We start from the raw sequence: 10,986 nt of genomic DNA, 5'->3' as shown, positions 1-10,986 counted from the left end.
TGCATTTGCAATTGTTGGTATTATTTATAAAATATGCGCTCTTAAGTTTTTTGCTCCATAAAACGATACCTGTCACTTTTTGGACATAGAGTATCAGCTGTTGAGAATCCTGGCTCATGCAAAATAGAAGTAAAAGGTTTCAACATCCAGCCTTTTTATGATTAAATACAAAGTGTAATAACAGAGTTATTGGGGTGTGATTTTGTTAATAGTTAGTCTTAAGTATAAGTTTAATAGTAATGAGTAAGAAAATATAGCCAGAATAATGGAATGAGACTAACACCTGACCTCACACTGAGATTTGGTATGAAGTGGCATGTTTGTGCTAATGCTGACATTGGGGCTCAGAGTTCCTCTGTGTGTATATATTTGTGAACGTTAACTTGGCTAATGTCCAAGGGTTTGACTGCTTTCCTGTTGGATTGTATCACAAAGAACAGGGATAAGAGCACCAGTGGCCGTGCACACCCTCATCTCTCTCCTTCGCCCGATCATTAGTGTTGGAAACCGGCATTAGCTCAGAGTAGATTAGACTTCAGTATAGTGCAAGTGATTTGATTTTATGATTATTTGATTCAGTTTTTTCTGTGTTCAAGCTCAATTACTTTAATAAAATATGTTGAATTCAAACAAATAAATAAACAAATAAACTGTGGACATTACCCTTTTAAACCTTTCTGAAACAAGACAGGTAAAAACCAGTGTATAAAAGTTTACATAGGTATAAATAGCTCTAACACTTTACTCCAGCCTGGCGTCCACACATGTGGACATCACATTTTGGGTTATTTAGACCAAAATACTAAATCTTGATCAACAAGTGCCTGATATACAGTTATGAGGACATTATACTGCAACTGTTCTATCGAAATTTCAAATTAATGTCCTCATATGTGGCTCTCATTTTTCTCAGAAACAAAAATTAGGTAAAAAAAAACAAAACCTGGTAATTCTTTCTTTTTACATTCATCGGGTTCCAATCGGCCCAAATATCAAAGAGAAATTAAAAATGCATGCCATGGAAGATTTCGGGTCTTAGGGGGTTAAAATGACCAGACCCCTCCGGCCTGTTTTCCAGGCCACTAAATTAAACCCAGTCAATTACCAATTGAACAGAATAAAAACCTACGAGGTCCACTAATAGTCCAAAAGTCCAAATCTTTAATAGAAAAGACAGGCAGAACTCAAACAAACAATAATCCAAACGAGGAGCATATATACACACTGGAAAGTAAATAATTATAAGTTATTAAATCAGACTAATTAAATACAGTAAAACTAATAAGGGAAGACGAACACACGGGAAATAAAAATAACAGTGTAAACATACCAAAACTCAAAATAAAACAGGAAAGCTACTACAAACCGAGTGTGACACAATTACATTCATATTGAAACATATGTGATAATTTTCTTTCTTTGTAGCATTTTTAAGATACAGTGGGGCAAAAAAGTATTTAGTCAGCCACCGATTGTGCAAGTTCCCCCACTTAAAATAATGACAGAGGTCAGTAATTTGCACCAGAGGTACACTTCAACTGTGAGAGACAGAATGTGAAAAAAAAATCCATGAATCCACATGGTAGGATTTGTAAAGAATTTATTCGTAAATCAGGGTGGAAAATAAGTATTTGGTCACCTCAAACAAGGAAAATCTCTGGCTCTCACAGACCTGTAACGTCTTCTGTAAGACGCTTTTCTGTCCCCCACTCGTTACCTGTATGAATGGCACCTGTTTGAACTCATCATCTGTATAAAAGACACCTGTCCACAGCCTCAAACAGTCAGACTCCAAACTCCGCCATGGCCAAGACCAAAGAGCTTTCGAAGGACACCAGGAAAAGTATTGTAGACCTGCACCAGACTGGGAAGAGTGAATCTACAATAGGCAAGCAGCTTGGTGTAAAAAAATCAACTGTGGGAGCAATCATCAGAAAATGGAAGACATACAAGACCACTGATAATCTCCCTCGATCTGGGGCTCCACGCAAGATCTCATCCCGTGGGGTCAAAATGATCATGAGAACGGTGAGCAAAGATCCCAGAACCACACGGGGGGACCTGGTGAATGACCTGCAGAGAGCTGGGACCAAAGTAACAAAGGTCACCATCAGTAACACACTACAACGGCAGGGAATCAAATCCCGCAGTGCCAGACGTGTTCCGCTGCTGAAGCCAGTGCATGTCCAGGCCCGTCTGAAGTTTGCCAGAGAGCACATGGATGATACAGCAGAGGATTGGGAGAATGTCATGTGGTCAGATGAAACCAAAGTAGAACTTTTTGGTATAAACTCAACTCGTCGTGTTTGGAGGAAGAAGAATACTGAGTTGCATCCCAAGAACACCATACCTACTGTGAAGCATGGGGGTGGAAACATCATGCTATGGGGCTGTTTTTCTGCCAAGGGGACAGGACGACTGATCCGTGTTAAGGACAGAATGAATGGGGCCATGTATCGTGAGATTTTGAGCCAAAACCTCCTTCCATCAGTGAGAACTTTGAAGATGAAACGAGGCTGGGTCTTGCAACATGACAATGATCCAAAACACACCGCCCGGGCAACAAAGGAGTGGCTCCGTAAGAAGCATTTGAAAGTCCTGGAGTGGCCTAGCCAGTCTCCAGACCTCAACCCCATAGAAAATCTGTGGCGGGAGTTGAAAGTCCGTGTTGCTCGGCGACAGCCCCAAAACATCACTGCTCTCGAGAAGATCTGCATGGAGGAATGGGCCAAAATACCAGCTACTGTGTGTGCAAACCTGGTAAAGACCTATAGTAAATGTTTGACCTCTGTTATTGCCAACAAAGGTTATGTTACAAAGTATTGAGTTGTATTTTTGTTATTGACCAAATACTTATTTTCCACCCTGATTTACCAATAAATTCTTTACAAATCCTACCATGTGGATTCATGGATTTTTTTTTCACATTCTGTCTCTCACAGTTGAAGTGTACCTCTGGTGCAAATTACTGACCTCTGTCATCATTTTAGGTGGGGGAACTTGCACAATCGGTGGCTGACTAAATACTTTTTTGCCCCACTGTATGTGTTAGAACAGTCATTATGCTGTTTGGATTAGGAACCAATCATTTTTGCCAAATAGTTAACACAAACTTAGAACAACAATGAACAATTTTCAAGATTCTGATTTACAGAACAAACAAAAGTCACAAAAGGTTTCATTATTTAAGAGACAAGATCAAGTTTTTCACACAGGAATGAAATGACAGAATCCAGTGCAGCGGGGCCAAAGGTGTGTGTCAGCAAACTGAAGGTTGAGGAATCAGTCAGCTCATGTTTAAGATTGTGTTGGATTTTGAGAAGAGTCTGTCTGTTATTAGAAAGTAAGATTAACAATGTTACACCAATAACCCAAATACGGGGAAATGACAAATAATACCAAAAAAGATACAACTTTCATATTGTTTTACTAACTTACTTTGTCATATCAGCACTTGAATGGTCGATGCCTTTACAGACCATGTCTGTTGTGACATCGCAGGCCAATCTTCCGGCAAACCCGAGGGCTAGCTCCCCAGCCTCCTCTTCACTCAGAACACTAAACACTGTTACTTTAGTTTTGGCCTTCTTAGGCCTGTCAAGAATCATTGCGGGCAGTTTGGCTTTACGGCCCTAAAAAAGAAAAAGTGCAAACACCAAAAGAGCAGAGAGAGACACACACACACGCGCACAAAGTTAAATGCTTTTGTTTACATGGTGTAATTGTGTATATGTTGCAGCAAATGCACAATTTCCAGCCACATTGTCACTTCATTGATACGAGTAACCCGGATTTATTTCAGGTGACATCAAAATCACGAAATGTATACCTACCCCAATCAAACCTCTGAAAACATGAACTGACATGTTCTCTGCGTTGATTCTGCGCTTGATCTCGTCTTCTGTTATTGTGTAGGTTTTCTTTTTTGAGCTTGGTACAGATAAGCGACCATGCACTCTGTAAACTGTACTAGTTCCTTCTGAATCAGTTTGAAATTCTGCATCTGCATCGATCCTGTCAACATCATCAGCAGCAGCATTATCTGTACTCAGACTTGTGCCGTATACTTCTGCTTCTTTTTCGTTGTCTTCAGTCTGTGTACCTTCATCTCTTTCAGTCTGTGTACCTTCATCTCTGACTGTCAGTCTTCCTATCTCACTGTTACTTGTCGATTTGCTGCAGATGTTCTCTCCCTTAGGAACTTTTCCTTTGTCATTCGCTGCCTGATGCTTTCCCTGATGACATTCTTCACTGGCTACTTCTATTGCTCCTCCTGTATAGTCACCTACTATGCTGCACAACTCCTTTCCCTCTGCTGTGCTGCACTGTGCTGTTACATAAAGAAGAATGATATAAACAGCACTATATCAATTTAATTGTGAAGAGAAATCCCCACAATACGACACAGTTATGTCTAAAATAGTTTTGTGTAAAAACTGGATCTTGAAACGTCCACTTTAATTACACAGTCCGGGTGTGCAAAGGCAAAATTACGAAAAAAAATTTCACTTTAAACATTTTTGGACATTGTTTAGTTATATTGTGACTTACTCTCACAGAAGATACAGATGCCACAAACAGACTTTGAACAACACATGTGCTTGTAGGCACCACATTTCTGGCACTGCACCTGTGAATTAAAAAAAAAAAAAAGAAGAAGAAGAAATAAACAAACAAAAAACAAATGAACAAAGTCCATTAAATAAACAATCTATATGGCTAAGGACATGTCATAGTGTACCCGGTCTTTGGCTGCAATCACACACCAGCACTGACTGCACTTCCTAGTTCGATCTGCAAAATATAATTTGTTTAAGTACAAGTTACATTTTCCAATGTTAGAGAAAAAGAAGGCAGCTAATTTTATCTTTACCTATTGAGGAAAATAAGTAGTGGCAAAGTCGGGACCTGAGCTTTGTGATTTCAGTGTTGTACTCCTCCACATGTGTTTTACCGTCAATGAGAGATTGGGCAAACTAATAATTGACGAAGAAAAAAAAAAAAAAAAAAGAACAAAAAGAATTAGATTAACAAAGAAATGTTTGTTTGTTTTTAACCCCCCCCGAGAAAAAAAAAAAAAAAACAGCAACCAAAGCAAAGCATTACTGCTGAAATGGTTCAATCTACAAAAAAATTGAGATTTTACCATCCTGCCTCTAAGGCTTTAAAAACTGAATAGGCAAAAATGTAAACATTACTTATATAGGTTAAAGCTATAGTTTTCAGTACCATTATGACATGCACTCCACATGAGTTCCCATTGTGTTGATGTGGGTGGCTCACATGTGACAAGGTCCACTCTCCAGCGCAGCCTCTTGCTGAAGCAAATGAGCTGAGAGATCGCAGTTATTACAAATAAAAAGCATATAGAGAAATCAATAACCACGTTCGGTAATGATTTCAATTAAATTAAATATGTTATGTTAAATATGTTAATTAATTACCTCCAGTTTTTCAACACCGCACTTTTTCTGACCTCCGACTCGCCAAATGAATTCATATAGACTATGGTCCTCTTGGGTATGTCACAAAACTGTTTTGTAAAAAGATGGATATGGTAGGCTTGGGCCTTGAGCTTTCCTAATGAGGGACACTGAAAAGTATCATGCACTAGAGAGAGTGCAAAATCTGTGCAACTTACAAACAAGGTCCAGTGGCTGCCGTTTTCCAGACAGGCTCCAATCAATTTCTCATACATTCAATTCAATTCAATTCAATTTTATTTATATAGCGCCAAATCACAACAAAAGTCGCCTCAAGGCGCTTCATAGATACAGAGAAAAACCCAACAATCATATGACCCCCTATGAGCAAGCACTTTGGCGACAGTGGGAAGGAAAAACTCCCTTTTAACAGGAAGAAACCTCCGGCAGAACCAGGCTCAGGGAGGGGCGGCCATCTGCTGCGACCGGTTGGGGTGAGAGAAGGAAGACAGGATAAAGACATGCTGTGGAAGAGAGACAGAGGTTAATAACAGATATGATTCAATGCAGAGAGGTCTATTAATACATAGTGAGTGAGAAAGGTGACTGGAAAGGAAAAACTCAATGCATCATGGGAATCCCCCGGCAGCCTACATCTATTGCAGCATAACAAAGGGAGGATTCAGGGTCACCTGGTCCAGCCCTAACTATATGCTTTAGAAAAAAGGAAAGTTTTAAGCCTAATCTTAAAAGTAGAGATAGTGTCTGTCTCCCGAATCCAAACTGGAAGCTGGTTCCACAGAAGAGGGGCCTGAAAACTGAAGGCTCTCCCTCCCATTCTACTTTTAAATACTCTAGGAACAACAAGTAGGCCTGCAGAGCGAGAGCGGAGCGCTCTAATAGGGTGATATGGTACTACAAGGTCATTAAGATAAGATGGGGCCTGATTATTTAAGACCTTGTATGTGAGGAGCAGGATTTTGAATTCAATTCTGGATTTAACAGGAAGCCAATGAAGGGAAGCCAAAACAGGAGAAATATGCTCTCTCTTTCTAGTCCCTGTCAGGACTCTTGCTGCAGCATTTTGGATTAGCTGAAGGCTTTTCAGTGAGTTTTTTGGACATCCTGATAATAATGAATTACAGTAGTCAAGCCTGGAAGTAATAAATGCATGAACTAGTTTTTCAGCGTCACTCTGAGACAGGATATTTCTAATTTTAGAGATGTTGCGCAAATGGAAGAAAGCAGTCTTACATATTTGTTTAATATGTGCGTTGAAGGACATGTCCTGGTCAAAAATGACTCCAAGGTTCCTCACCGCGTTACTGGAGGCCAAGGTAATGCCATCCAGAGTAAGAATCTGATTAGATACCATATTTCTAAGATTTTCAGGGCCGAGTACAATAACCTCAGTTTTATCTGAATTAAGAAGCAGAAAGTTAGCGGCCATCCAGGTCTTTATGTCTTTAAGACATTCCTGCAGTTTAACTAATTGGTGTGTGTTATCTGGCTTCATGGACAGATAGAGCTGGGTGTCATCTGCATAGCAGTGAAAATGTATGCTATGTCTTCTAATGATGCTGCCTAAGGGAAGCATGTATAATGTAAACAGAATTGGTCCTAGCACTGAACCCTGTGGAACTCCATAATTAACCTCAGTGTGTGAAGAGGACTCTCCATTTACATGCACGAATTGGAGTCTATTAGATAGATATGATACAAACCACTGCAGTGCAGTACTTGTAATACCTACAGCATGTTCTAATCGCTCTAATAGGATATTATGATCAACAGTATCGAACGCTGCACTGAGGTCTAGCAGGACAAGCACAGAGATGAGTCCACTGTCAGAGGCCATAAGAAGATCATTTGTAACCTTCACTAAAGCTGTTTCTGTGCTGTGCTGAGCTCTGAAACCTGACTGAAACTCTTCAAATAAACCATTCCTCTGCAGATGATCTGTTAGCTGTTTGACAACTACTCTTTCAAGGATTTTTGATATGAAAGGAAGGTTGGAGATTGGCCTATAATTAGCTAAGACTGCTGGGTCTAGAGATGGCTTTTTGAGTAAAGGTTTAACTACAGCCAGCTTGAAGGCCTGTGGTACATAGCCGATTATTAGAGATAGGTTGATCATATTTAAGATCGAAGAATTAATTAATGGCAGGACTTCTTTGAGCAGTTTTGTAGGAATGGGGTCTAAAAGACACGTTGATGGTTTGGAGGAAGTAATTATTGAAGTTAACTCAGAAAGATCAATTGGAGAAAAAGAGTCTAACTTAATATCAATGGTACTAAGAGTAGCTGTAGATAATATTACATCTGTGGGATGATTATTGGTAATTTTTTCTCTAATGATAAAAATTTTATTTGTGAAGAAGTTCATGAAGTCATTACTAGTTAACGTTAAAGGGATGGTTGGCTCAAAAGAGCTCTGACTTTTTGTCAGCCTGGCTACAGTGCTGAAGAGAAACCTAGGGTTGTTCTTATTTTCTTCAATCAGTGATGAATAGTAAGATGTTCTGGCTTTGCGGAGGGCTTTCTTATAAAGCAGCAAACTATTTCTCCAGGCTAAATGATGATCCTCTAGATTTGTGACACGCCATTTCCTCTCCAGATTACGAGTCATCTGCTTTAGGGTACGTGTTTCAGAATTATACCACGGAGTCAGGTACTTCTGATTTGAGGCCTTAGTTTTCACAGGAGCTACAGTATCCAGAGTCGTACGTAGTGAGGAGGTGAAATTATTAACAAGATAATCGACCTCTGTTGGGGTAGCGTTCAGATAGCTGCTTTGCTCTGTGTTGGTACAGGGCATTGGAGATGATAACAGTGGGTGGATTATATTCTTAAACTTAGTTACAGTGCTTTCAGAAAGACATCTACTTTGATAAAGTCTACTCTTCACCGCTGTGTAATCAGTTATTGTAAAAGTAAATGTTATCAGGAAATGATCAGACAGGAGAGGGTTTTCAGGAAACACTGTTAAATGTTCAGGTTCGATGCCATATGTTAGAACAAGATCTAGAGTGTGATTAAAGTGGTGGGTGGGTTCTTTTACATTTTGAGAGAAACCAATTGAGTCTAATAACAGATTAAATGCCATGTTGAGGCTGTCATTTTTAGCATCTACATGGATGTTAAAATCACCCACAATAATTATTTTATCTGAGCTCAGAACTAAATTAGATATAAAGTCTGAGAAATCAGACAGAAACTCTGTGTAAGGCCCAGGTGGACGATAGATGATAACAAGTAAGACTGGTTTCTGAGTTTCACAGCTGGGGTGGACAATGTTAAGCATCAGGCTTTCAAATGAATTAAAAGTCTGTCTTGGTCTTTCATTAATTAATAGGCTGGTGTGAAAAATTGCTGCCACACCGCCCCCTCGGCCTGTGCTTCGAGATTTCTGGTAGTTAGAATGGCTCGGGGGTGTTGATTCATTTAAACTAACATAATCATCCTGCTGCAACCAGGTTTCTGTAAGGCAGAGTAAATCAATTTGTTGATCAATTATTAAGTCATGTACTAACAGAGACTTGGAGGAGAGAGACCTAATATTTAATAATCCACATTTCACTGTTTTACTCTTTGGTTCAGATGTGGATACTGTATTGTTCTTTCTTTGTGATTGTTTATGTTTAAGTTGTTTGTTGCTGGTTTTTAGTTTGTTTTTTGTCTTTTTGGAAGCTGACACAGTCTCTATGGAGATGGGTTTTTGGGGGGGTAGCAGGAGGAGAGAAGCTGCAGAGAAGCGTGTAAGACTGCAACTCTGCTTCCTGGTCCCAACTCTGGATAGTCATATTTTGGGGGGTTTAATAAAACATCTGAAAGATGTTTTTCTGGAAATAAAAAGAATGTGACAAGTATGTTTTTCTGTCAAGAATGACACTGCAAAACTGCAAAAGCTTGTCAGGTGAGACTTGTAATTAATTCTGCAGATACACAAACATATAGAAAGTGTCATTTTTTGTTTACATTAATTAATTTCTATAGTGTGTACAAAACAAATCAAGACCACAGACTCAACACGCACCACTAAATTTTTGGTGTTCTTTATCAGTTGGCCAAGACAGAAATGTTTTAATCTGTGTGCATTGCTTTTGAACAAGTCTTTACACAGAAAAGGTTTCAGAAAGGTATTTTTCAGGTTCTTCAGACAAGGCTTCAATTTTGGAAAATGCTGTTTGTTTATAGTGGCAACTTATAAACCCTTTGTAATAAGAACATAGTTACCACAGTCCAAGTCATACCTTCAAAAAGTATGCACTTTGTGCTCTTGTGGACCCATCCAAAATTTTTCCAGTGATTTGGCTTGGTATTGGATAAATGTGAGGGAAATTCTATAAAAATAACATAAATACACCTATGTTTTCAAATACATTACAAAAAACGTAAACATGCTATGTCATTATGATCAAACAAGCTTTTCAACATACCTCACACTGCAAATAGATTAGGCCATCTATTACCTTATAAAACAAATAAATAAATACATATAAATAAAAACAGAACTAAGGAATACGATTCATTAAGTAAATTGTACAATAAAGTGTATTTAAAGCAGAATTTAACATTAGTTTTATGACAACATAAAAGGATTTTTATGTCAAGAGGTACCTCATCTGAAATGTTAGTCTGGTCAAACAGGGATTTCAAACTTGAAATACCAATAGAGTTTGGTCCAGCTACTCCCGCAAGGTAATCTGTGAGAAAGCATATGCTGTAGTCAACAGATATCATTTTCTTTTTGCATGCTGCAACCATCATCCATTTCAGTCTTCTAGGAGCTTTGTCTGGTTGTAGTTCTTTTTTCTCCTCCTCTCCCCTCATCTATTAATTAAATTGTTTTCTGACCTTCCTAACTGTTTCCGACCTGTCTTCCCAATGTGATGTTTAAGCAATATATGTATGGTCAGAAGGGGGTGAAATTTTCATTGCAGTTGTACGTGTAACATTGCATGTGATAATAAAAGGCTTGATTGGTTGATTATTCAACATGAGTTGACATTTACCTGACATTGTGAAGGAGTCACAGTTTCTGTAAGGGTGTAAGAACATAACATGTGGATTTGTTACACTTCTTTTTCACAAGTTAATAACAATCAATAATTTTCATTCCATTATTTACAAGTTATCACACGATGTCCCAGGGACAACATCTACACGATGTCCCTGGGACAACATTTACACGATGTCCCAGGGACAACATCTACACGATGTCCCAGGGCAACTTCTACATGATGTCCCAGGGACAACATTTACGCGATGTCCCAGGGACAACATTTACACAATGTCCCAGGGACAACATTTACGCGATGTCCCAGGGACAACATTTACGCGATGTCCCAGGGACAACATTTACACAATGTCCCAGGGACAACATTTACGCGATGTCCCAGGGCAAATTCTACATGATGTCCCAGGGACAACATTTACGCGATGTCCCAGGGACAACATTTACGCGATGTCCCAGGGACAACATTTACGCGATGCCCCTGGGACAAATTTGTAAATTTCTGGATTACTGTTAATCTCCATAGAATCAAGAACTCATGTCCAG

At 39.1% G+C, this 10,986-nt stretch overlaps 1 protein-coding gene across 1 annotated transcript; it reads right to left on the bottom strand.

Annotated features, from left to right (window-relative positions):
- Positions 1-3,048: 3,048 nt before the first annotated feature.
- On the bottom strand, positions 3,049-10,551 carry LOC147331804 (uncharacterized). The gene is made up of 13 exons (XM_086288074.1): positions 10,044-10,551; positions 9,863-9,895; positions 9,677-9,766; positions 9,252-9,265; positions 5,642-5,699; positions 5,445-5,533; positions 5,230-5,332; positions 4,874-4,976; positions 4,742-4,794; positions 4,552-4,630; positions 3,834-4,330; positions 3,439-3,632; positions 3,049-3,330 (listed from the first exon to the last, which is right to left on the bottom strand). The coding sequence occupies exons 1-13, from the start codon at positions 10,254-10,256 to the stop codon at positions 3,186-3,188; spliced, it is 1,671 nt and encodes a 556-aa protein (XP_086144200.1). The 5' UTR covers positions 10,257-10,551; the 3' UTR covers positions 3,049-3,185.
- Positions 10,552-10,986: the final 435 nt, after the last annotated feature.

This window comes from Aulonocara sp. 'chitande type north' Nkhata Bay, linkage group LG4 (assembly GCF_057382095.1).
Source record: "Aulonocara sp. 'chitande type north' Nkhata Bay isolate Kocher_YH1m ecotype deep benthic linkage group LG4, A_spYH_male_GT1.1, whole genome shotgun sequence".
NCBI classification, from domain to species: Eukaryota; Metazoa; Chordata; class Actinopteri; order Cichliformes; family Cichlidae; genus Aulonocara; species Aulonocara sp. 'chitande type north' Nkhata Bay.
Note: the sequence above shows the minus strand (reverse complement) of the source record. Positions and strands in the feature narration are given on the sequence as shown.